The 25230-nt window shown below is 35.9% G+C and overlaps 5 protein-coding genes across 5 annotated transcripts; 2 read left to right on the top strand and 3 right to left on the bottom strand.

The window, feature by feature from the left end:
* Positions 1–1277: 1277 nt before the first annotated feature.
* Positions 1278–5007, bottom strand: LOC108840733 (putative glucuronosyltransferase PGSIP7). The gene is made up of 4 exons (XM_018613560.2): positions 4312–5007; positions 2333–2796; positions 2104–2251; positions 1278–1956 (listed from the first exon to the last, which is right to left on the bottom strand). Exons 1-4 carry the CDS (start codon positions 4638–4640, stop codon positions 1416–1418), a joined length of 1482 nt encoding a protein of 493 aa, XP_018469062.1. The 5' UTR covers positions 4641–5007; the 3' UTR covers positions 1278–1415.
* A 635-nt stretch (positions 5008–5642) lies between these two features.
* Positions 5643–9543, bottom strand: LOC108841026 (probable glucomannan 4-beta-mannosyltransferase 1). The gene is made up of 10 exons (XM_018613817.2): positions 9385–9543; positions 8954–9301; positions 8762–8860; positions 8418–8670; positions 8197–8307; positions 7714–7850; positions 7382–7495; positions 6391–6590; positions 6114–6302; positions 5643–5907 (listed from the first exon to the last, which is right to left on the bottom strand). Exons 1-10 carry the CDS (start codon positions 9448–9450, stop codon positions 5760–5762), a joined length of 1665 nt encoding a protein of 554 aa, XP_018469319.1. The 5' UTR covers positions 9451–9543; the 3' UTR covers positions 5643–5759.
* A 1288-nt stretch (positions 9544–10831) lies between these two features.
* Positions 10832–12787, top strand: LOC108842934 (probable protein phosphatase 2C 55). The gene has a single exon (XM_018615991.2). The coding sequence runs from the start codon at positions 11182–11184 to the stop codon at positions 12601–12603; it is 1422 nt and encodes a 473-aa protein (XP_018471493.1). The 5' UTR covers positions 10832–11181; the 3' UTR covers positions 12604–12787.
* Positions 12788–12946: 159 nt separating this feature from the next.
* On the bottom strand, positions 12947–16547 carry LOC108842933 (protein arginine N-methyltransferase 1.6). Its single transcript, XM_018615990.2, has 14 exons — positions 16198–16547; positions 15884–16103; positions 15672–15797; positions 15420–15584; positions 15224–15342; positions 15059–15138; positions 14640–14914; positions 14327–14557; positions 14109–14182; positions 13916–14009; positions 13680–13829; positions 13525–13602; positions 13339–13435; positions 12947–13207 (listed from the first exon to the last, which is right to left on the bottom strand). Exons 1-14 carry the CDS (start codon positions 16530–16532, stop codon positions 13065–13067), a joined length of 2187 nt encoding a protein of 728 aa, XP_018471492.2. The 5' UTR covers positions 16533–16547; the 3' UTR covers positions 12947–13064.
* Positions 16548–18346: 1799 nt separating this feature from the next.
* On the top strand, positions 18347–19717 carry LOC108839999 (bifunctional adenosine 5'-phosphosulfate phosphorylase/adenylylsulfatase HINT4). The gene is made up of 6 exons (XM_018612812.2): positions 18347–18513; positions 18605–18651; positions 18908–18984; positions 19072–19135; positions 19212–19289; positions 19380–19717. Exons 1-6 carry the CDS (start codon positions 18436–18438, stop codon positions 19477–19479), a joined length of 444 nt encoding a protein of 147 aa, XP_018468314.1. The 5' UTR covers positions 18347–18435; the 3' UTR covers positions 19480–19717.
* The last annotated feature ends 5513 nt before the right edge of the window (positions 19718–25230 follow it).

The following is a 25230-nucleotide window of genomic DNA, read 5'->3' as shown; positions in this document are numbered from 1 at the left end:
ATGACTTCGTAATTCCAGAAAAATGGTTTAATTTGTGAAAACTTTAATTTACAAAGGATGAGGGTTTATATTTTTCTAAATTTGGGTTTAGTATTTATTGTCAGGTGTTTTATTACCAATCCCCTATTGGCTAGCTATTTTATGTGAATTAATGATGGTTGTACTATACAAATAGGAACCAGTAATAATGAATTATCATTTCCCCATTCAAGCGTTTACAACTCACAAGAGTTTAATTTCTGAAAGATTTTGGTTGCAATGGATGAGAGTTTATATTCTCCCAATTTGGATTTAGTGTTCACTGTCATGTTTTCACTTACCAATCCCCCCCCCCCCCAATTAGTTTTCTATGTTATGTACGTTAATGTTTGATGTATTATGCAAATAATAGCAAATAACATAGTATGAAATATAGAATAGACACCTCATGTAATAGCTTGTTGGGTTAAGGTTTGGAGGTGAGTAAGGGTTGAAGTTTGCTACACAAATGTATTAATTCATGTAAGTAGTCTCTATTCTATTTTAGATAGTATAGAATAATAGTTAAACATTTATATATTATTTTTTGATTTTTTTAGAAATCATATTGCAACTTTAATTAGATTTAACAATTGGATTTGGGTTTAGGGATTCAAGTTTAGGTTTAGTATTTAGATGTGGGGATTGGGTTTAAAGTTTATGGTTATGTTTCACATGAAGGTATTCTATTTGTTTGTATCAAACATAGTAGTTTTATAAATGGAATAGATCATGTATCTAGCACAGTTAACATGTACATAGAATAAAGTGACTGAGGTTATTAAATAGAATATAAGATATATTGGAAGGATTTAGCATAGTAACATCGATGCATATTGAATGTGTATGAAGTAAATAAGAATTTGACGTAGCTGATTTTATATGAGGTGAAAATAATGGTGTTTCATTCCTATATGTCATGCATTCTCTCTTTCTTTCACCGGAAACTTGCTAATGCAAAGGATATAACCGGATAAAATATGAGACAAAAGTCAGTTACTTAATAACGTCAAAATCAAGGCTACTTTTTTAATTTCCATTGAGAATTTGGCTACTGAGCAAATTCACCCTTCTTTTTAATCCCAGTAAAGAAAAGCTAGAAAAAATGTGAGAGATATATCTTTGATAGGATATTTAGATGAAAAAAAAGCGAATGTTATACAGTATAACCTCTTTAAATTAATAATCGATAGATTAATATTTCTATAAATTAATATAATTTTATAGTCTCAAATTGAGTTTTTAGTTCAATTAATATCTCGATAAATTAATAATCTCTATAAATTAATAAAAAAATATAGTTTTGGTGTAGTGCCAACATTATTAATTTAGTGAGGTTTCACTGTATTTGTTAATATTCTCTAACCTTTATGTACAGAAGCAATCCACCGTATTAATCAATACAATTTGCTGAGACTAGAACTGCTCCCGGACTCACCCGACCGCGGAAACAAAACCTCTTTGTCAATCAAAATTTGAAGATGCGATGTGATCTTCACAAAGGAGACCCATAGAAACGGTGCACAACAGAAGGCATATCCGAAAACCGACAATGCTCTGACAACACCATCAGGATAAGAGGGAAAAGCCATCACAAGGAGCGTCCCGAGAATGCAAAGCCACGGTGTCAAAACATGGAGCACTGGAAGCAAGAAAGCATTGATGGGAATGGAGGAGAGAGCAAAGGAACCGGTCAAGTAGAGTGACCAACCCATGAGCGGGTGGATGGTCTGTGGGATGATGAAGAATGGCACAATGTATGCTGACAGGATCAAGAGGAGTACAGCCATCTTGAAAGCTGTTTGGATCACGGTTAGATTCTTGTCAGAACGTCGGTAACATTGCTTGGACATGGTGAGACGCGTTAGACGCGTGACTAGTATGATTCCTAGGTAGAACACCGCTTGGATTAGGACCCAAGGCATCTCCGCTGAGTAACTGCACTGGCAGAGGAGTGTTAGAAAGTTATAAACTTAGACGTGGCTCCATAATATTACAATATAGCATTTTTTAATTTATAACAAAGCGATACGGATATTATGAGGACTAGTATGGGTTTCGGTATGTGAAATTAAACATATATACCTTATGGTGTAGCGGCGTTGGTGGTGCCATGACAGGCCTAAAGGAAGAACAGGCCATGACCACCAGTACCATGGCTTTAACCAGACTGCTCCAGGGAATGTGATCACACTGTTTGGTCCACAGGGTACGTTCCATCTGAGTTTAAGGTCTAATAATAATATACAAAGATTAGCAAAAATGTTCTGAACTTTGGGGTTATTGAAATGGAGAGAAAGTAGAGGTCAGTTACAGTAATAAGAAGCATCCATTTGATATCCCAAAGGAAGCCTAAAATGTCCGGTAAGCACGGTGCTGGGGTTACTAGGAGGACGAAACAGAGGCTGATTAAGTAAATCAGAGAAGTAACTAACAAGAAAGCCTTGATCAGCTCCATCAGGATTATCTCTTTTTACTTGAAGCTCATGAATCATGTCTCTGAAGACCTCCATTGATGGCTGCAACACAAAGAGGCCAGTGTGGAAGATGCAAGGGTTGATGAAGACAGCACAAAATGAGCCGCATTGGAAAAGCTCGTCGGTGTTCTTGAGGAATAGATTGTCGGCATCGAGCATAACGACACGGTCGTAGTTTGAGAGAGACCAAGCGTAGAGCTTGTTCAGACTAAGTTCGAATCTATTTTTGAAGTTGGTTTGTTTCTGGTATGGATTCTCAAGATTCTCTACTCTCACTACTTTAGCTCCGTCCCCTTCTTCCCTACATAGAGCATGTTCAATGATAAGAAAATGAAAAAGAAAATTCTCAAAAAAAAAAAATGAAAAATGAAAAAGAAAAAAAAAGTGGGAGATAATTTTTGGACTGAAATGAAAACTAACGCGTTTTAAGATATTCTTATACCGTTTATCAGATTGTGATATTCTTGTACCATTTGTCAAACTGTGATTAGTTTTATTTTCTTAAGAAAAACTGAAATTAATCACTTTAATTATAATTTTTTTTTAAATAACAATATTTTATAGTTTAGAAATCTATTATGAGATACTAAAAGCATTGAGGGTCTTGTAACCCGTTATTGAACTGTGCTGATTGAGAATCTATTGCTCAATAACTGTTTTTTGTGAACCCCTAAGAACTGTATTAGTTTCTTGTAGTTGACTGTTTTCTTAATATTATGTATTAACAAGAAATTATCATTTTTAATTAATTTGACACTTTTCCCCAACCAGAAAAGGGAAACCAACAGAAGTGTTTTAAACTTTGAGTTACTAGAATAAGGTATTTGACAGCCCCATTTACTTTTCTTATAACTAATATCTTTTCTTATCTCTTAAAATTTAAAATTATCAACAAGTCCACTGTTGTTTATTTATTGCTACACAATTACTTTCTTTCCACTATACCTAAAGAAAGAAACATTAAACTTGCACCTAGCCCGTGTAAGTTTTTTTTTTTTGGTAGAAAACCCGTGTAAGTTTTGCATATGAAATCAAAAGGGTGATATGCTGATATGTATAGGATGCAGTCTAGTAGACGAAAATGGAATTGATCATTAAAAGTTAGCTTTCTATGTTTGAAGGAAATCATTTTTTGATCAAAGAAAAAAGAGAAGGAAATCATTTTAAGATTTTATTTATGGCTAAGATAAATGTCTATCAACAATAGCTAAAGCCTAAAGATTAAACGAAACAAAAAGAAAAGAAAGCTTAACAGGTCGTGGAAACACGTTTGCCATTAAAGACTGTCTTGTTCGGACATATTCAATTATTTTCAAAAGAGCCAAGGCTTCCTAAGCATATTCTTAATTGTTGTTATGCTGTCTTTGTTGCTTCTAATCTTTTTTTTTTTTTCCGTCAAGTGATATTCATTCCAACTTGAAAACCAAGGATCATACAGGGTTGACGGCAAAACAAATTAGCCCCAAGAACTAAAACCCATAGAGAGCGGGTTTTAGAATTGTTATTCATTTTTCGAAATACACTTATAATTAATATTCCTTTTTCGAAAATTTTAGAATTGTTTTCAGGCCGTTTCCCGCACTACTGCTCTTCCGTGTTCTCCTCTATTTAGAAATCTAAGAAATAAATTGACTTTTTCACATTTTTGTACAATAAAAGCAATATAATGAAAATTTGTATAATTCTCATACAAGGTTGGAAATCTTATGAAATTTACTTTTCTAAAAGTTAAAAAAATAAAGAAAATGATTTTTTAACCAATTAAAACGGAAGCGTTTCGGCGGTGAAAAGAAGAAGAAGATGAGAAGACACTTACAAGTTATGAATCCAGTTGAGAGGAACGTCGAGGGAGGCGATAACGACGATATCAGCGTTAACATGGTAACCTTTCAGTGATCTGATCAAGACACGTGTCGCAACGTAAAACTCGTAGTCTCTTGGAGTTCCCATGTACATCATCGTTGCATATGCGTTCTTGTGCTCCGGCCGCCGCGTCTGTAAACCTCGCTCCATCACCATGGTGGTCATTGCGTCTGCGTTTTCAGCTTCAAGTGGCTGGAACAGCTGATCGCTATACCCTGTCGTCTCGATGATCAAAAGAGACAGAACCCAACACGAGAACACCATAACTCTCTGCAAATCCATGCTTAGTTTCTTTTCTATACGCCAACCAAGAAGGAAAAATAATTAAGAATTCTGAGAACTGTGTTTTGTGGGGATTTTCAACTTTAAGGTTTGGGTTTTGCTTTGTTTTTTTTTCTTTTTGGGATAGATTTACGTCATTCATATATATCTAAAGGTAAGCAATTATATACAAACGCATCAACTAATGAAAGAGAGAGGAGGTTTCGAGTAGACTGGGAAGGCGTTAAAGGTATAGACTTATAGTTGTGAGCGGCCAATAACAAAGTTTTAATTCTATATAAAAGTTTCTTTTTCTTCCCGAGTTGTAAAATTTCCTATTTAAGAATTACATATTTGGAAAAAGTTTAGCCAAAAGTGGTGGATTTTGGTTGTTATACCCCAAATACATTACTGGTGGTTGAACCCAAACTTTAGTGGACACTGAGAATTCTGATAGCACTTACGTTTGGGCCGTTCGGGTTACGGGTAATGAAAGTTTTTTATGTGTATTTGGAAGATTTAGAGAACAAGCTCTGATCTGCCAGAACTGCTATTGGGTACTTGGGTGTCAACGTACCGTCTCACACGTAGTGCCTGAAATAGTTTTGGATGGAGTTTGATGTTGATTTGGTGTGGTGGTGTTGGTGTTGACGCTTTGTGTGGAGAAGGCTATTGCTTGGAGCTCATGTGAGCTTTTTTTATGCTTGTCTGATCAAACGTTTTGGTGTTGCAGATTTGCTTTAAGTGTTAACGTATTTGGTGATATATTTCCAGAGATGTGGAAGATTGAAACCTAGATTCAAGAGGATTTAGCTCATGGTTAAATGATCTTGTTAAAGTCTGAATTCTGCTGGGAGTTTAGGTTAATGTTAGTTTATCTTGAAGAGTCTATCTGTCCATGTAATATAAGAAAATATTAACTCAAGGGTATACTTGTTTTAAGCCTTTGTGAATTAATGTAATTTGCTTTTCTTTCTAGTGGATTCGAAATCTGGATGAGATTCCGAGAATGTAAGAAACAAATCTCATAAACAAATTTTATGTGTCTTTTATTGCCTACACTATATTTTCTCACTTCATCTGCATTTCCAGAATGCACCGACAATATACATGTGGTGATTAAAGAAAGAGGAAACATTCTTAGGTTCCAATAAAACCAAAACCGGAGATGAAAAAAGCAGTGGCTTGAAGAAATAGATAGAAATGTAACCATGTGTGGCCATTGATCACACCATATAATGCACATCCTAGTATGTACATGCCCACCATCAATTCCTTTGAATTCACTCTGCAACAGAAACAACACTAGTTATTTTCTAGAGAATGTATATGTATTCGTCGGAAACATCACTTAACGCAAAAAATTCCAGCCTAAAGATCAAGAGTTCAGTCTTGATGACTCAGACCCGAGAATATATTATTTCACAGTAACATGCAACTTTCAACTTCAAAAAATATAAAAGAGTGTAGGTTTTTTTATTTTATTTTCCTCACCTTTGAAAACAAGATTTCCGTTGGACAACCCTAGAGAGTAACTTATTCTTTAAAGCATCTCCTAGTTTCTCCGTCACAACCCATTCGTTCACTCTTCCTCCTTCGAGTAGGCCAATGCAAGTTCCTTTGGTTCGATGCATAGCCATTACATTCTCGAACAAGACCCAGATTATCACGAGGTAGAAGGACCTATATTTAAATCAAAATATCTACATGCATTAAGTTGAAGTCGAAAGGAAAATTAACATTGATGAGTGATTAAATAACTGCCAGGTACCTTGGAGTTGCCATGGTGTGGAAGATAGTAATCAAAGAGGGAACGTAAATGGTAGACCAAGACGGAATGTTGATTTCAGGGAAGAAGACACTTGTTGGCACAATAATACAGTAGAAGAAGAATGTCAAGAAGTGTACTGCTACTTTCCTCACAAAGAAAAAACTGTAGATCACGTAGAACTTCTTCCATATTGATACTCTCTGTGCCCCCAAAACAAATAAATTGTAATTAGTTAGTTCTTTGATCATGTTCAGAATTATAGAGCTAATTAGAATGTTCATAAAACAAATAAGTTTAACCTAAAGAAAATTATAAAAAGCTTTATTTCGGTTAAATGTTTTAGGTTAAAAATGGACTTGCAAAACCTTTTATTTTATAACAAAAAACATTTTTTTATTATTGTTGGAAAGTTGTGTTGGTTACACATCTCTTTTATTATTATAAAAAGGGATTTGTACTCCTTAATTCATAACAACGAAAAAGTCTATTTAGAAACATACACAATAATAGTTATAAAAGGGATTAAGGAAGGTTTATGATTTCTTGTCTATCAAGTAAATCACCAAAAACAAAGTTAAAGAGAAGAAAATCAATTGGTAGGATTGCATCTAAAGCATGGATCAAGGTTAGTCATTCTACCTTCTCTAGAAAGTATTATGATTGAATTAATCTAAACTAGAGTATGGTCTTGGATAGATTTCATAATATAAATCATAAAAGTTATCTTACCGAACAGTCCGCGGCCAAGACACTAAAATACAAGACCAGCTAGCTGGTTAATATAAGACACTGTACCGATCAACACTACCCATGTCCCACCTAGAGACAACGAGAGTTTAATCAACCATTCACAGCAACGTGTTTTTAGATTGATCCCACTAGTTCAAACCAGACAACACTATCGGGGTCCTACTCAAACTAGAAATGGAATAAACTTGGACCAATCAGTCTATGCATGGGGTCAAATGAAGCAAAGTGACAATAAAAAGACCTTGTTGTACATGATCTCCATCGTCATTTTTCTGAATAGATTCGCCGGACCACAGGACCACCTATGCTGTTGGAATCTGTAGGCCTTGAATTTGCTTGGAAGCTCGTTTCTAACCTGCATACCCCCCAAAAATGCCATTATATTGTTTGTGTACGAATTACTATTCTGATATATTGTTATTTTTCATATTCTTTAACTAATTTCTTTGTAACAAACTTTTTAATATCTAAAACGTGCTAACTAGTTTGACAAAAGAAAATGGTTGATTGATTGACTGAGACATGTAAATGATTGATTACGTAATAACTCGAGTTTAACCAAAAAAGTATTACCGTGAGGTCGTTAAGGTAGACAAATTTCCAGCCATGAAGACCAACACGGACAGCCAGGTCCATGTCTTCTACAGTCGTCCTTGATTTCCATCCTCCTGCTTCTTCCACTGCCGATATTCTCCACACACCCGCGGTTCCTGCAATTGTGCATTTTTGCTTATATTCATTACATTAAGTTACATGGTCCATCTGATATCTCTAACGGTCAAAAGTGTTGAGTAATAACTAATAAGTGAAGCTACTATAACATTCATCTTTCTCTAATTAATTTTATTTATTTGTTCAATTCCTCATTTCTTGTTAAGGTTCTAGTTAATTATATACTGATTAAGCTCTTTCCCTTGAGAAGGTAATCCTTCTGGTTTTATACTATGTAAAGCCTGTTGACTTTTAACTAAAATTGATTACCAATATCAAGGAATTTTAATTCGTCAATCAGTTAAATCGTATGTTTTCAATATGATTGGAGGTTAAAGATTATACCATTAAAACCAAAGAAAGCATGTCTAGTGGACCCTGATTCTTGTTCCACCTTGAAATGGTAGTTGAGTGACATCTCTTGCATCCTTGTCATCAAACATTTGTTTGCATTCACTGCAAAAGTAAAATCGCCATTCAGTATCATTGAAAAGCAAAATATTCACTAATTAAATTGACCTTAAAAAATCAACTGACAATGCATATTACAAACATCGTAATCATACCAAATATCCATCGGGCTTGAACGAGAGCAACCTCAGGGTTGTGGACGAGAAATGGGATGGTGCGGGTTAGGTAATCAGGCTCGGGTTGGAAATCAGCATCGAATACGGCCACGAAGTCGCATTGCTTGACGTAGTTATGCGTAAGAGCTTCTTTCATAGCTCCGGCTTTGTAGCCATTCCTGTTATCTCTTCTTTCACACCTTATGTTTATGCCTTGGCTTTGCCACTTTGCAATCTCTATGTCCACACCTTCCTGCATGGGATTCCTCTTTCACATATATCATACTATACGATGTATGCATCACACATATAGAGTATCATTTGTAGTGTAACAAGCTACTTACCCTTACGACCGGATCCGTGGAATCATCTACAACTTGAACTACTAGACGACTCGATGGCCATGACAAACTGCATACTGCCGCTATAGATAGTTGGAATACCTACAACGATTAAATAGTGTATGCATTAATTAATTGTTACTTCTTTTATATAGAAGATAGGATAGTGTAAAACAGGGTGTATATAAATATTACCTCTTTTTCATTGTACATTGGTATTTGAACAAGAACCATTGGGTAGTTTTGGGGTCCATTCTCTACATCGTCTTGCATGGCCTCCCATTTATACACTTCCTCGGGTTTGCGTCTTAATAATTTTACGAAGATTATCACAATGTTCATGTAAAAGCTCTCTATGAACACTATGATGGATAATACCAAACACATAACCACCAAACCCTTGAAAATGGGAAGAAGCACAAGTCTCCTCGTTTTTCTGCACAAAAGTAGGATTCGCATCCAGTCGGAGTTTGCAGCATTATTGTCTGCTTCAAGCCTCTCGTGGCCTGCTGCTGCTGTATCTTCAAGACTCCATCCATTGAACTAATTCATACATGAGATATAACTATTAATTAGTTTATGTAACAGCTATTAATTACTATATTGAGAGAGCTATAAATAGTTACTAGAAGCAAGAGTAGGCTAAGAGTGGAGTCGTATAGGAAGAGGAAGGGCTTCAGAAATAGAGACATTGTTGCTCTAAAGCTGAAGCTTGAGAGAGGAGGCGTAACTTAGTTTTCTTTTCTTTCTTGTCACGAAATGACCCTTTTTATTGACATTTTAATATTCATTTTTTATCACTATCTACTGATACTGCCTCCTTTTTGTTGTGTGTTGTCATACATTGTTGTGATGTCCAACTTTTTATTTTATTTTCACATTCCAATTTCAGTGGACGAGGGCGATTGCGTTATCTAAGCCGATAGCCACAGAAGAGAACACAACAAAAAAGAATCATCACCTCTTCATGATTTTGGTTAGTTAGAAATTCCAACGTGATTCATACATTCTCTACATTTTCATATCATGGTTCAAAGTTAGTTGTATTTCGCAACTTTAGTGGCGTGCGATGTTTTCATTAACAAAAATGTTTTTTTTTTCTTTTCAAATTTCATCAACAAAAATGTTGTAACAACAATCAAAATGTTGCGCGAATTTAAGGACTATTGGCTAGAGTTTAGAAACTCTTTTTTTTTTTAGTTTAGAAACTCTTTTATAAATGAGAAATTCATTTAGATAACTATTTTTTGTTTATTTCTACAAAAATAGCATTTTAAAAAGGAAAATTGTCAAAATAGATTTTATTGAAGGGTAAATATGCATTTAATCTTTAGGTTAACGAATTTAAGACTTGGTTTACAGTTAAGATGTAGAGTTTTAAGAATGTGTTCGATTTTTTTTAAAAAAAATAAAATTTTCAAAATAAAATAGGCTATTTTATCATTTTATTTTTTGAATGCTATTTTTGTGACAAAAAATTAAAAATGACTATTTGAAAAAATTGATCTTTATAAATTTGTTGTCGAAATCAAGGTTATGTCATTTCATATCTTGAAATATGGAAAAATCTATTTTCTTATAGAATTTTTTTATTTTACCTTGAATCATAAACAGAGCCGTGTCTTGGGACTCTTTACTATTTTATTTTTATCTTATTTTATAATCACAAATTATATTTTTGGTCTTTATAAAAAAATATATCTTTATTTTGTATAATAAAAGAATCTGAAATTTTAAACTAGCTAGCCTCATGCCCCAATTTGACTCTGAAAATATAGAAAAAATGGTTTCTTTTGTTTTGAAAAATAACTTTATAAATTAGTTATTCTCAACAATTTTTCTTTTATTTTTCGATTTCATGAGCGAAGTCACGAGATAACTTGTGCATTAATGGGCTTTACGAGGCCCAGTAATCAATATGGATCTCCACATCTAGGTTCTCAATCAAGTATTAGTCCACGTAAACATAAAATATACACGGCTGAGATATCGCGAAACAAATGATCCAACGGCTGAGAATCATTAACATCCAATAAGATGTGAGAGAGGAAACAATCTGTATCATCCATCCAACCTGAAAAAATTTAGACATCCCTAATTTGACCGATTTGTTATTTTGCCTCCACCAGCTCTCTCTCTCTCTCGTCTCTTCTTCCCCTGAAGAAGATCAGATTGGCTTAAGGGGTTTTTGTCCCTTCATTAAAATCAAAAATCCTCAATTCTAGCCAATCTGCGCGCGAATCCGACTTCATCTTCTCCGGAAAGTAGAAAAGTTTCGTCCGAATTCGTCTTCGCTTCTCCATCGATCGTTCGTGAAAGCTTTTTTTTTTGGTTAGCAGTGATGCTTTGGGTTTAGATAATGATCTTCTCCATCTCTGGTGATTATTATTACTGGTTTCTCTATCATCCTTGAAAACAAAGAAATGTTACCCGTGAGAGAAGGGCTTCAGAAACAGGTTAAGATTCTGATTGGGCTAGGGTTTGGGGGTTACAGGGGTTTCCACTCTAGATTCGTCGCTACCCCTAACGGGTTTCTCGAACCCGCGAGCTCCGATTTGCTTTTGATCAACGAAAGGAGGAGCCTTTCCGTGCTTGGTGCTCTCTCCCGGACTTTCTCTGTTCCTTCTGTCTCCGGTCCGGCGTTTCAGGTCTGTGGGTATCACGTTGATCTTTTCCTCTCGGACCCGAGTTTGAGAAGATCTGTCGAGGTTTCGAGTGAACCAATGGCGAGTCTTGGTGGTTCAAAGTCCTTGTTTTTGGATCGTCATTTTGATCCTTTGGTTTCGTCTAAGTTTGGTCATAGCCGTGGAAGAGTCAGTATGAGACTCAGAGGAAGAGATCACGGCGATAATAATATTAATAACTCTACGGTCTACGGTTACTTTGCTTACCGAGCTGCTAAGAAATGGATTGCCTTTAATCCTAAAAGTGGAGGGTTAGGGTTTAGAGGGTTGCACAGCTCGCTGTTGAGCCGCTTTTCAGCTGGGAACGCGCCTGATGTCTCGTTTGATAACTCTCCCGCTGAGGAGCAGCAGGTTAGAGGCTCTTCGGATTCTGTAGCGGATGATAAGATTTGCGTTAAGCCGTTGAAGCTTGTCTCCGGGTCTTGCTACCTACCGCATCCTGATAAAGAGGCGACAGGAGGAGAGGATGCTCACTTCATCTGCGCAGAGGAGCAGGCCTTGGGTGTTGCAGATGGTGTGGGAGGCTGGGCAGAGCTTGGGATCGACGCTGGTTACTACTCTCGCGAGCTTATGTCTAACTCTGTGAACGCGATCCAAGACGAGCCTAAAGGATCTATTGATCCCGCGAGAGTATTGGAGAAGGCTCACACTAGTACAAAGTCTCAAGGGTCTTCGACGGCTTGCATCATAGCCTTAACGGATCAGGGACTTCATGCTATTAACTTAGGGGACAGCGGGTTCATGGTAGTCCGCGAAGGGCATACCGTCTTCCGCTCTCCCGTTCAACAGCATGACTTCAACTTCACGTATCAGCTTGAGAGTGGGAGCAACGGCGATTTGCCAAGCTCGGGTCAGGTGTTCACGGTTGCTGTAGCTCCTGGAGACGTGATAATAGCTGGAACTGACGGATTGTTCGACAACCTGTACAACAACGAGATCACAGCCATAGTGGTTCAAGCGGTGAGAGCTGGGACAGATCCTCAGGTAACAGCACAGAAGATTGCAGCATTGGCGAGGCAAAGAGCACAGGACAAAAACAGACAGACTCCGTTCTCTACAGCAGCACAAGATGCTGGATTCAGATACTATGGAGGTAAGCTTGATGACATTACAGTTGTAGTCTCTTATGTGGCGGCTTCGAAAGAAGGAGGAAAACGTTGAAATGAAGATACGAATACAGATGTTGTGTGATGATGTGTTGAGTTTCTTAAGGTTTGTGTTTTGCAGAGAACTCTCTTGTTTTGTTTGGTGGCTTGTGAGCAAGTCGGATCAACTAATTATATTTGATTTTTTTGATATATGTGTTGTATATGTAAATAAAAGGAGAAAGAGAACTTGTGTTGGATTATGACTCGCAAAATCTATTAAAACACGCCCACAATATAAGCTGGTAGAGTTTCTGTCACATACTTCACTTTATCTTCTTACTTTGTAGTTTGACTACATAATCACTCATAGTTGTTGAATAGATTCACTTTCTTTTTGTCGTTGATGAACCAGAATCAAGTTTACTAAAGTTACACCTCGTTGACCAAAAAAACAATTAGGTCTCGAGTCATTTGGTTGTGAGAGAGACTAGTACACAGATTTAGACAAACTGAAGATTGTTTCCACAAAAACAGTCAACAGAGAGTATGTGTGATGATAAGCTCGCCGTTAGAAGATGGATCTAAGGAAGCTTTGATTCCTATGAATGATAGACCTTCCACTCCCACTGTGACTGGCTTTCCTAGTAACTTCACTCCTTGCTTCCAATATCTTTCATCTGCATGTATATAATGTGATTAAAAAAGATTGCAATAAAACCGATAATCTATTCGCATAGGTAACCACATGCATTATCCAATAGTTGTTCGAACCGCTTTATCAGTACACTGAGAGTTATGAGTCTCATACCCGGTCCTGTTGAGATAACGATTGAGCTTTCTTTGTCCATCAACCAATCCATCCACAATGCAATTCCATGGCATACACCAGGTTTGATCAACTCAATCTGTTTGCAGAGAAAAACCATTCATCAGAGTTGTTTGTATTAATGATGCTGCAAACTGCATGTACATATACTTTCTCCAACAAACATACCTGCACTTCCCCAGAACATGGACCTGTAATGGGCTTGGAGAAGTCAAACTCCATAACTGTGAATTCCTTGCTAAGTTTCTGCAAAATTTTCCCAAGAAAAGTAACAACGTTAACTTAACGATTGCCAGTACATAACTTTAAGAGCTTTCGTTTACCATTGTCTCTCCACATTGCCAGATAAAGAAGGGCAAACAAGGACTGTCTTTACCAGAAGGTAGATCACCACATCCCCCTAAGGTTGTATTCACTAGAGCATGGTCAAACCCTTCTACACTCCCAAGGCAACAACGGCTCTTCCAAAGATCCTTCAACCATAAGCCAATTCATGAATATATATATAAGCAAATAAGTCTTCTGTTTTAGAATTGGTAAGAAATGATGCAGTACTTACAGGAAGATACATTGCGCAACCTCTCAAAACTCCTTTATACGGCATCACCACTGCATCTTTTGACAGGACAGGATCAAGTAGAGTTCTGTCCTTCCTTCACGCATAACAGAAAGCAAATCATCCAACTGTTAGCAAACTTTATAGCATCTTTTTTCAAATTAAAGCGATCAACCCAATAGCAACCAACATTTACCAGAATCTGAGATTCTGCCACGGAAGCCCGCTTTCAAGTCCGTAGTAATATGGCTCTCCAATCAGCATGTCAATCTTTTGATAGAACATAGGGGACACACAATCAAATGGAACCAAAGAATCACTCAGTTTATTGACTAAGCAAAATGATTAAACCAAGAGACATAATTTAACTATGAGTTTTGATTCTTTAAATGTGTTGTACATCACATGAATTACCTTGGTTGGATAAGCTTCCGTCAACTTCGCCTTCCCACCTCTGAAATATTCCAAACGATCTTTTGAAAAGCCATTTGAATCAGCAACGGCTTCCAAATATCTGGCGGCATTCTCTTGCAGCCCCGGTGACAATGATATTACCCGTGAACCGTTGGAAATATGTAGAGCCATAAGTGGTAAGAGAAGACTATCATCAATGACTAGACATTGTGCATGAGATTTTCCCTGTAACTGGAAAATAGGTGAAGAAACGTTAAAGGTGTGAACCAGAATGTAGGAGATACTATACGGATAATGTTACTTTAGAACATACAGCATTTCGTGTGGCCTCAAGTATGGATTGCCTATATATACTGTCACCATATAATGCAACTCTTTCGGGTGGTAATGTGAGTTGCAGATCTCCAGTGCTAAAAGAAGAGTGTGTCATCTCATGTGTGAGGCTTTGAGTCTTCTTCAGATTGTACAAGATGTTAGTACAAGTATGAGAAGCATGCAAATGAACCTTTTCTCCTTTGGATATGGATACGCCGGGTCCTGGAGTAAACCAAACACACTGTTTCCAATGGTCGCACCAGTCCCTAACACCTGTGTTAGGAATAAAAGAAACCAAGATTAGTCAAATGAGATCACATAGGGCTGAATGTAATGCAAGTCTGCAGAGAAAAGGGATTCCACTACAGCCATCTAAGTGCGTGGGAATTGACGTGAACCACATGATGTGTAACTCACCTATCTCAGAATTGGACTCTATCCATCTGGGAGCCGTAGAGTAGAAGATTGTTCCTTCACTATCAAGCTGCAGCACCCACCTGAACGGACAAAATAAAAGATTCCTCATATCAGGTCTTGAGCCCTTTCCCTAGGCCTTTAGGTGGACAGTAAAGGACGTCTTACCATGAAATTATGGCGTGAACACTACCATCGTTTATTGCTTCTATGTGCACATCAAGCTCTCCATTACTCTCTGGCCGTTTACAAAAGTCAAATTCAAATATTTTGACGGGCTCTGACAACTGGATAAATACATGAACTGAGTGAATAAACTTAAGCCTATCTCAAAACTGTAGAGGAAGGTTTGCGATATCACTACCAGTTTGATCTCTTTCTCAATAGCATCCACATGCATGCTATATTGCTGTGATTTAATGCCAAACAGACTCTCTAAGCCAGGAGGAACCAGACGAACACCATCCGACATTCTAGCCTCGTTACTTTGTAGATCGTGCATGTTACATAAGAATTTGCTTTCTACAAGCTTGACATTTCAAAGAAAAAAGCAAAGGGAAACAACGTGAGAAGATATTCAATCAGAGTCAAGACAAACAATAAAAAAAAAACGAACCTGACAATAGGTAGTAGCTCGGTACGGCACACTTTTAGGATTATCAACGAGCAACATGTCATGAGCATGCTGTAAACTTGGGATGAGACCTTCACCAAGTAACTCAGAGTCCAATATCTCGCTTACCTAATCAAGAAGTTAGCCATTTATATATAATTAACATTTCCTCTCAAATTCCCTACAAAGTATATAACAGTTGTACCCATACTCACAAGAACATCAGCACGTGAAGCAATGTCTAACCCAACTTCCAGTTCATCGGAACGTTTGTTAATGAGGTTAATGTTCTTGGTCATACCGTTCTTATGCAGAACCTTTCTCATGAGCTTCACCATAGGGAGGTACGACTCACACGCCGTCACCATTCCCTTTGAATCACAAGTTCCTCCCATTGCTCTCGCAGCCATCATTGATAGCAACCCCGTTCCAGCACTATAACACACACACATTGCCTCAGTGTCATTTATACTCGTTAGGACCAAAACTGCAATTCAAATTGAGTTATACGGTAAATGAGAGGAGAAACCCGATGTCGAGGACGTGGCAAGGCTCGGTGATGGTTTTCTCGATCGCTAGACGGTAAGCTCGGTTGCGGCGAGTGTCGTTGAGCATGTCCAGATACGACGTCGTGGCGAGGAGGCCGTCGGTTGAAGTCACTGGAGCTCCGGCTTGGTCGTTCTCGTCGATGACGATCCACTCCGAAGTGCCGGTGAGAGGGTCTTGTCTGAGCTGGAAGACGCGTTGATTATTTGATTGGGAGCTCATGGTGCGAGCTGGGACGAAGGACCTAAGGCGAGTGAGTGGGGGAGAACGGAAGGAGAGAAAGGGAACAAAGGTTTTGGGAAGAAGAAGAAGAGACATAGATGGAGTTTAAAAGGTTTAAGCGGCCGTGATGCCGGGACTAGTGAGGAGATTCCGCCACTCTGTTTTATGTTTTTCGTTTCATTTAGGTCCTCGTGATATTAATTTTGTTCCAAATGAACTCCATAGGTTTTGAAATGTGACTTTTACCACCCAATCAACATGTAACCGAAATTTAGATGTCAACTGATGCCTAGACTTGTAGTAAAATATGTGTTGTTACATGATGGTAGTAAATCAAACGATGCCGTCGTGTTTTGAGAATGAAATGTTGGAACATTTCACTGAAAACCAACCCGAAGTCTTCATAACAAGCATGTTTTTTAGTAATTATGATTTGTACTACTATATAAGAAAAAATATGGATAGAAATGGAAGTAATGGTTGAATCAGTTGAGAGAATAAGGTTACTGTTATCTTTATACAAGTTAAAGAAGATTTATGGTTTATCACATGAACAAAGTATGACATATGAAGGAAGTGTGTAGAGTTATAATTTATGTTTTGAAGTTATATAGGAGTGTAAACAATTCTATCTATATTATTAAAACAAAAGTACAAATATAAAATATTCCTAAGTTTTCCAACTTATTTACAATGATATGCCACTGAAGTAATTAAATGAATCTATCTTTAAGGAATCATTGTCTTTTCTTACTTATTAAATTATTTCCTAAATCAAACTTAACTTAATTTTTGTATTTAATATATTTCCTTAAACAAATTAACTAATTTTTAGGGATATTCAAATTTAATATCGATTTTAACTATATAAAACTTGGATAATGTTACCATTAATTATTTTGAACAAAAATCAAGTTTAAATTATATATTAAACAATATTATGAATATTCCTAAAATATATGTTTAACTTACCATTAATTATTTTGAACAATAAAATTTATATATGCTAAGATTTAAATATCTTTAAACAACTTTTAGAACAATATGAAATATTTGTAAGTGAATATTATTTTTAATATAATATAATCTCACCTAAGATTATATATATTTCAAAAATTTCTAACATATAAGTTTTATTATAAATTATTTTCAACAAGAAAATTTAAATATCTTTGTATATTATAACCGAATATTTTTTTCTAACGTATCTAAATCTCACCGTATTATACATATCTGATCAAAATATTTAAATTTTTTATTACATTTGAAAAATAATTTCATGTTAAAAGAAATATTATTCAAACATATCAATATGTCAATATTTTGTCAAAAGTTTAGTAGCGGACACGGCTCACTATTTTCTTTGTTGTATTTATAAAATATTTAAAATATGATAAATATTTAAAATATAAACCAATAAACATTTAAATAATATTCATTTATATAAAAATAAAAATAACAACCCGTGCGGACGCATGGGTCAAGCTCTAGTTTTGAATTACTTATGGAGATTGGTCACATACTTGCATAGTAGTAATATGTTTTTTTGTAACTGAGATAGTAGTAATATTGAATTCTCAATATCATGATTTTTAGTAAAGTTAACTATTAAAACTCGTATACTTTCATGCTAAACAGCAAGAAAATTTTGTAGCTAAATTAATCTAGTCAAAAATGACTATTCTCTCATAAGATGTATCTTTCTCTCTTTTTTTTTTCAAAGTTACAATATCTCATATGCGTTGTCAAAGAAAAAAAACATATAAAAATGCGTATGATTTTTCAAATAGTCACAGAAATAAAAAGACTAGTATACCAAATTGTAATAAACAAGAATAAGGGGGTTAACTCAGAAATTTCATAATACTTGTAGGTACTTAACAAATGTTCCTCAGTTACGACAACTTCTTGCACGGACAGTTTCATCCAAAGTCCGAAGCCTCCCAAACAAACTTTGAAATCGAAATCCAGTTTTGTCGAATTTTGATCGGGAGAAGAAATGGCGGGAGCGAATCAAACGTGTATATTCTGCCAGATCGTGCACGATCCCAACTCCACCACTCGTCTCCTTCACACCGTTCGTTCTTCTTGCCCACTCGCCTTTCTCAATTTCTCAGGATGAGAGGCTAATTATTGAAGAACTTTGATTTTTTTTTGTCTTTTGTCAGGATGAGAAGGTCGTCGCGTTTCAGGACATCAAGCCTTCCGCCCAGAGGTTGGTCTTGTTCACTCGCTTTACTTCTCACTTACTGATGGATGTCATTAGTTTCTTTTATGAAAAAACAAATGTTCAACGATTGGTTTATATAATTCGTTTCTTATGAAAGCAAATGTTGCTTTCTTGTGGACTAGGGTAGGGGCCTGGTAGATTTTACTTAGCTATCTACTGTAATCACTGTTAGCAACTTTTTTTTTTGCTTAATTAGCTGATATTTACTATTGTTAAGAACAAAAAAAAAACACTCATGTAGGCACTACTTGGTCATTCCAAAAGAACACGTCCCAACTGTGAGAGACCTCCGGAGAAGAGATGAAGACTACTCTTTGGGTTGGTTCACTCAGAACATATATTCTGTTTTATACACAATCATTCTGTTACTATATCTAATAAAAAATCCGTGTGTGGTTTGAGCAGTGAGTCACATGCTAAGTGTGGGACAAGAACTCCTGCTGAAAGACGCACCTCAAACCATTCATAGGTGAGGCTTGATGTTTTCATTGTCTTTTTGCTAACTAACTCATGTAGCATTTGACCTGATATGTTCTTGCTCACAGATTTGGTTTTCACCAGCCGCCTTTTAACAGTGTCGATCATCTCCATCTCCATTGTTTTGCATTGCCTTTTATGCCCAGGTACACCATATCCTTCATATCTTACTTTCCCATGCCTTGAAACTGCAACAAATAAGCCTTCTCTTATCACACACATTGTCATCAAAACAGATGGAAAGTCGTCAAGTACATGTCTTTGGGACCTTTCGGTGGTTTTATCGAAGCACAGAAACTTCTGGAGAAGATAAGGCCTCTTTCTTCAAAAGTGTAACTGAAACCTACTTATCTAACTTCATTCCGGTGCTAAAATTGGTGCTATATCTCTTTTTCATTTACTGGCATGTCTGTTATAAAATGCCACATATCATTGTTGATTTTGTATGCAAGAAGGACGTGTCCTGTAATTTTATGTAACTTCTGTCGCTTGCCAATAGTTGTAGGCAGTGACACCATTCTCATACTTAATGGGTATGAAATATAGACATTAATGATTCTTCAAATATAATCAATCTCTGGTGACTGACATAAGAATTAGACTTAAACAGAGAATTCATATAGGATCTCTTATATAATTTGTTTGTTGGCTTCTGCTGTTGTTTTGATGCTCTGGCATCTCTGATTACGAGTGGGGAGGTACTGGTTGCAGTGCATGACAGCATGAGGTTATCAATTTTCATACTCCAGCTTAACTGAGTGCAGATGTTTTATGCAACATCATAGTTTTCTCCGCATAACAGGTAATAACGCTTTAATAGACTTGTACGTTAGCAGTAACCTTTCATGCTTATAAAACTTATGAGTTATCTTAACAGTGTGATAAACTTGTACGTTAGCAGTAACCTTTCATGCTAAAAAAACCTACGAGTTATTAAACAGTGTGATAAACTTGTACTTTAGCAGTAACCTTCCATGCTAGCAAAACTTATGAGTTTAAACAGTGTGATAAACTTGTTTGCTAGCAGTAAGCTTCCATGCTAATAAAACTTATGAGTTATATGTTATTAAACAGTGTGACAAATTTGTACGTTAGCTGTAACTTTTCATGCATAACAAAACTTGTGAGTTGTTAAACAGTGCGACTCTGAGAATGGTGGAGAATGAAATCCTTATAGCACTCAAGTTTCAGAAACCGCCTATACTTATCAATAGCGCGGATTATATTTTTGATGTTGTATCGAAACTAAAAAAATATGTGCTTATCTCAAGAACTAGATGCCACTGGTGCCAAATCTTCTCTGCTCACGTGCAACTTGTTCAACTAGGCAGAAGTACAGCTTGCAGTTGCAGTGCCTTACGCTTCTTTGGTTGATATTGCGTCTACGGGACTAGTGTTTCTAAATAAAAGATTGGTTATGGGATAACATCCTGGTGACGTTTGATAGGAGTCGCTAGAAGAACTCGAGAATATGAGCTAACAAACAACAAAGCTTCTTAGTGGTGTTGTGTCTTCAATAATTGAAACTCGCCATTGTCTTCAAGGATATAGGGCCACAGATTATAAGTTCTTTTGGATGGATTTACTGGTAATCCTCAACCACTCTTGCCAAAATACCAACTCTTTGTTTGGACTTGTAACTTGTTGCTCTGCTCTTTAGTTAATAAGTTCTGCATACGGACATATTCACATTAATCAAGCGTCTTATTTTGCTTAAATTTTAAAATGGCTTGGTCCTGTCCCTCGTATTTTATTTTGTTTTGTATTTCTAATGCCTTTAAAGCAGATAGCTTTTACAATAAAATATCGATTTGCTGTGTTGATTGGCAATGATTATAGAGTTTGGTGAGTTCTTAGGTTTCTCAATGATTATAGAGTTTGGTGAGTTATTATTCCCCATGTATGGTGTGACACCTTATGATACTACATGTCTAAGTAGTTTATTGCATCGTATCCTCAGATAAACCACACGAAATGTACATAGTTTGTGGTAAGTGGTAATCTCATGCATGGACTAGCTTTTAAAATACATGTCTAATACCCTTTTTTTTTGTGGTGACACAAGAAAGCTAAAAAGCTAGAGCTGGATCCTGTGATTTGTTAAGAGAACAGCTTTTGCGAAGAGGACATTGATGAACCTTTTCTTCTCGAAGTGACGACCAAATTTTATTGATTTTCTTTTGGTACAGAAAACTACAAAACTGCAATAACGTCACTCTCAAGTCTCAACACACTCAGGTATGCCTTTGCTTCATTGGTGCCTTCTTCTCGTTTTTCGATTTTCCGAATACAGCTAATATTTTTTTTTCTTGCATAATTCTTCGAATACGCCTCTCTGTTAACAGCTGTATCCAAAAACTGAATTATATATATAATTCTTGTATGTTCTTTTAAGAAAAAAAAAAAACAAAAAGAATCCATACTCTCTTTAATTTAAGAGATGAAGAATCCATATTCTGTACATCGACACGGTTTCCTTTCGTTTTTCAAAACTTCAATTACTTTTAGTAAAATATAATGCATGTATTTTTATATGTTCCAAACTTTCAATGCGTTCCTTCTGTGAAACTTATCCTTAAAGTTATTTTACTTTTTGTTTACAGAAAAATACCTAAAAAGTATCGGCTTGTACCGGAGGAGGTTGGTGAATTTCTATAGGTCCCTTGGTAGTAGCCCTTTTGTCGTTTAGCAATTCTCTACCTAATCCAGCTTCCAACAAAACATAGCCATAGCAATTATATTAAGCTCTTATATACTAATTCCTATCTAATCAACTATTTGTAAGTACTTATCTTCTTTTGTGATTGATTAGTTCATAAAAGTTATTCGAATTCAGAATAGGTATTATATAACAAGATATACTTGTTTGGAATAAACAATGCATCGCATTTGGTCATATATATTTTTCTACAAATTAATAAAATCATTAATATCATTACCAAAAAAAAACCGAGTTGATTACCAAATCAGACACTTTTTCCTTTTTCTTTGCATCATTAGACACATGCCACTTGGGGCACACTTTTTCCTTCTTTCTCCTATGTGTTTATACCACTATACCCTTTATACAGTTTTGCCTTTGCCGAGAGGAAACTAGAAATGCGCAAGTGATTATAAGTTGTACGTCTGGTTGGAATGTAGTTAGTATTTTCTGGGTTTTATATTTGGTTATTATTGTTTATATTATTTCACCTTATGTTTTCTTTTACTTATATTTCAAATCTTAAGATATATAAAATAATTATAACTGTCACAATAAATTATATATGAAATTCTCAATCTTTTGACATCCATATATATATATATTATATATTAACATGTATACAAAAATTGTGGATGTGGACAAAGTAAAAAGATTCACACATACACAAATGTGGATGCTGATAAAAAGGCATGGACATTTCACAAATAGCTGTCCACAAGCCGGTTTTTTTTTTTTTGGGCAATGTCTGGTGAAGGAAAAAGATTAGAAAAAAGATTAAAACTTTGATCCAAAAGAATAATCAAATCTCAAAGATCAAAACAATTTAGCACACTTATGAACGATGCTAAACACAAAAATATGAACGATGCTAAACACGCAAACATGTCTTATCATTTTGCAAACAATCTCTGAGAAAAAAAGGAAACTAAATTGTGGATGGACAAGTTGTGTACACACATATTTCAGACAGACCGGTCAAAGAAATTCATTAAAAACCGGACATGTTTTTACCTTTGTTATATCTTTGCTTTGAGTGAAATCAAGCTCTCTAGAATTGCTTTCATATTGAGGAACTTCACGAGCAGTCTTGATGTGCATTTGAGCCATCTAAAACATAAAAATATGTCGACAGTAATGAGTAAAAATCTAATCTTCCATGAACACAATCAAAAATTGTTTTCTTTTTATTATTTTTTCAAATATCATATAGTTCTTGCTTGTTTATGATCTGAACCAGAAATGTTTTATAAACTAAGTTCTCAATCATACAAAAATGTAGATGACTAGAGTTAGACCACTCATCGATCTGAGTTTTCTTTAGAAAATGAAATATGCGGAGTGAAGAAGCGTGAACACATCAAAGATGTGGATGCTACAAATGTGGACACGAGTTCATGACTTCATGTGGACACTCACATCTCTTTTCCTGTTTAGAGAAAAAAAAAGACAAAGACTTTAAACTAATCACATCCCTTAGAATCTAAAACACTATCTAAAGTATTGATCTTCAAGTTTACTTGTAATAAGACCAAGAGGTCTAACTAACTGTTGGGAACATGCTTAAGAGAGATTCTGACAAGTATTTGTAGGCATTCACCTAATAAGAAAAAGTCCATTGTGACAATACTAGTCAGAGCTATACACTCAGTTATAGTTTATAGTTTGTGGACAGAACAATCATATATAAACTTAAAATATTATCGAAAAAACATTTTCTAATAGTGGATAGAAGAAATAAATTGTGGACATAAAAGTTGTGGACACAAAAATAAGAACACATGATGTGGACAATATTATACAAACAGCTAAATGCTTCTTTCCCATTATGAAAAACAATCTGAATCAGATCATAAAAAGTTCTTATGTCCTACGAAATCAATCTAGTTAAAGTTTGTTTTTTTAAAGACTTACATCACAATTGTGGAAAAAAGGAACAATTGGCAGTGAAGATATCAATGGCAACAAATTGACATTTAGCGTGACTGTGCTTGCCGGTCTTCGACGTCGAAACCTCAACATCGTAACCAGAACAAAAGAGGCCAACATAATTAATATCAAATCGAAGGAGTTTGTGATCCCTAAAGATATTTAGATCAGAACAGAAACTAAATTCTGCTTCAACTTCTACTTATATTTATTTTCAATTCACATGTCACTGGAGATCTTGACCCAAGAACAGGCGGAGGAGAGTAGACCAAACCCTGCCCCAACTGCTGGTCAAAACCAATTCCAATCGTAGGTAGATTCCGGTGGTGAGAAGCTTTGGTGGCGTGGGCAAGACAGAGGTTGGTTCTGGTAGTGAGAAGCTTCGTCCTAGCTGAGATTATGGTGGAGAGCCGTCAACTTTGAAAAGTCTCGGGGAGGAGATGAAGATAAAGCTGGTTCCAGCACTTACCACACTAGGAGATCTGTGATTTGTCATGATGTTCGGTGGATGGAAGTATGGATGCAGATTGAATTAGAGTTGCGTTTATCGCTAGAGATTGTGAACGGAATTGAAGGCATATTGTTCAATCGACTTAGATGAAATTGGGATTTTTTTTTGAAAAATCTGGGTTTTTTTCTATTCGTCTGAGAGGAAAAAGGGGTTGTTCAAAAAAAAACAGATGGCATAGGTTTTGTGCTTTAGCAATTGGAATCTATAAAGAAGAAATGACTCCCGTTACGAAGGTGTTTTAGTTCAGGGAGATTATAGTCTTTTTGATATGATAATGTGCCTCTCCAGCACAAAGTGACCTAGCATGTAATAGGAAAGTGGAAAAGTGTCTCCAAATGTAATTTTTTCAAAAAAATCATTGATATCATAACGAGCAAATGTGATGTGTGGAATTATAAAGTTTGGCTGCATAACATAAATTGTCAGGAGACAATACCAAAGGAGAATTGAAGTTGTGTGTGGAGAAGAGTAAGGTACACGTACCTTTCACTCTTCAACCCTGTCCATGGCAATAGTCCACCTGGCTTGTCTATGTCGCCTGGACACTATTATTATTTTGTAATTTTTCCCTTGGTATGGTATTATTAGGGGTTTCAATGCCTTGATATTAATTTTGAGGTTTATGTATATCTGAGGGGATGGACTGGATATGTTATAAGCCAATCAAAATGGTCGATATTGAAATATTAATTGGAACCTAACCTAAACAAGAGAAGAAAAATACTACTCGAGATGTAATACATGTAGAAAATGTATGGTTGCATTGCATTGCATGCAAAGCTCCCCTACAATGGAGTTGACTTCCAGTGATCAATTTTCACTATTCGATTGCGTATTGTTTTTGTATTGGTTACTTCCGTGTCAAACTCCAATGCTATATTTGGGACTCTGCATGCCACTATTTAAATCGCTCATCAAGTCTTTTTCTTTCAACTATACAAGTGAT

The sequence above is a fragment of the Raphanus sativus genome, chromosome 2 (genome assembly GCF_000801105.2).
Source record: "Raphanus sativus cultivar WK10039 chromosome 2, ASM80110v3, whole genome shotgun sequence".
NCBI lineage: Eukaryota > Viridiplantae > Streptophyta > Magnoliopsida > Brassicales > Brassicaceae > Raphanus > Raphanus sativus.
The sequence above is the reverse complement of the archived record's forward strand: the minus strand, read 5'-3'. Positions and strand labels throughout refer to the sequence as shown.

Excerpts from the sequence above, each read along its gene's own strand:
- LOC108840733 (XM_018613560.2), bottom strand. The coding sequence starts at position 4,640 with ATGGATTTGCAGAGAGTTATGGTGTTCTCGTGTTGGGTTCTGTCTCTT. Across the intron at positions 2,797-4,311 it reads CTCAACTGGATTCATAACTT|GGAAGAAGGGGACGGAGCTA; the intron begins GTAAGTGTCTTC and ends TGCTCTATGTAG. Across the intron at positions 2,252-2,332 it reads AATGGATGCTTCTTATTACT|ACCTTAAACTCAGATGGAAC; the intron begins GTAACTGACCTC and ends TATTATTATTAG.
- LOC108841026 (XM_018613817.2), bottom strand. The coding sequence starts at position 9,450 with ATGTCTCTATTTCTGAAGCCCTTCCTCTTCCTATACGACTCCACTCTT. Across the intron at positions 8,861-8,953 it reads CAATGTACAATGAAAAAGAG|GTATTCCAACTATCTATAGC; the intron begins GTAATATTTATA and ends TAATCGTTGTAG. Across the intron at positions 5,908-6,113 it reads CGGAAATCTTGTTTTCAAAG|AGTGAATTCAAAGGAATTGA; the intron begins GTGAGGAAAATA and ends TTTCTGTTGCAG.
- LOC108842934 (XM_018615991.2), top strand. The coding sequence starts at position 11,182 with ATGTTACCCGTGAGAGAAGGGCTTCAGAAACAGGTTAAGATTCTGATT.
- LOC108842933 (XM_018615990.2), bottom strand. The coding sequence starts at position 16,532 with ATGTCTCTTCTTCTTCTTCCCAAAACCTTTGTTCCCTTTCTCTCCTTC. Across the intron at positions 14,010-14,108 it reads TGGCAGAATCTCAGATTCTG|GAAGGACAGAACTCTACTTG; the intron begins GTAAATGTTGGT and ends TTATGCGTGAAG. Across the intron at positions 13,208-13,338 it reads CGTTATCTCAACAGGACCGG|ATGAAAGATATTGGAAGCAA; the intron begins GTATGAGACTCA and ends ATATACATGCAG.
- LOC108839999 (XM_018612812.2), top strand. The coding sequence starts at position 18,436 with ATGGCGGGAGCGAATCAAACGTGTATATTCTGCCAGATCGTGCACGAT. Across the intron at positions 18,985-19,071 it reads AGATGAAGACTACTCTTTGG|TGAGTCACATGCTAAGTGTG; the intron begins GTTGGTTCACTC and ends TGGTTTGAGCAG. Across the intron at positions 19,136-19,211 it reads GCACCTCAAACCATTCATAG|ATTTGGTTTTCACCAGCCGC; the intron begins GTGAGGCTTGAT and ends TCTTGCTCACAG.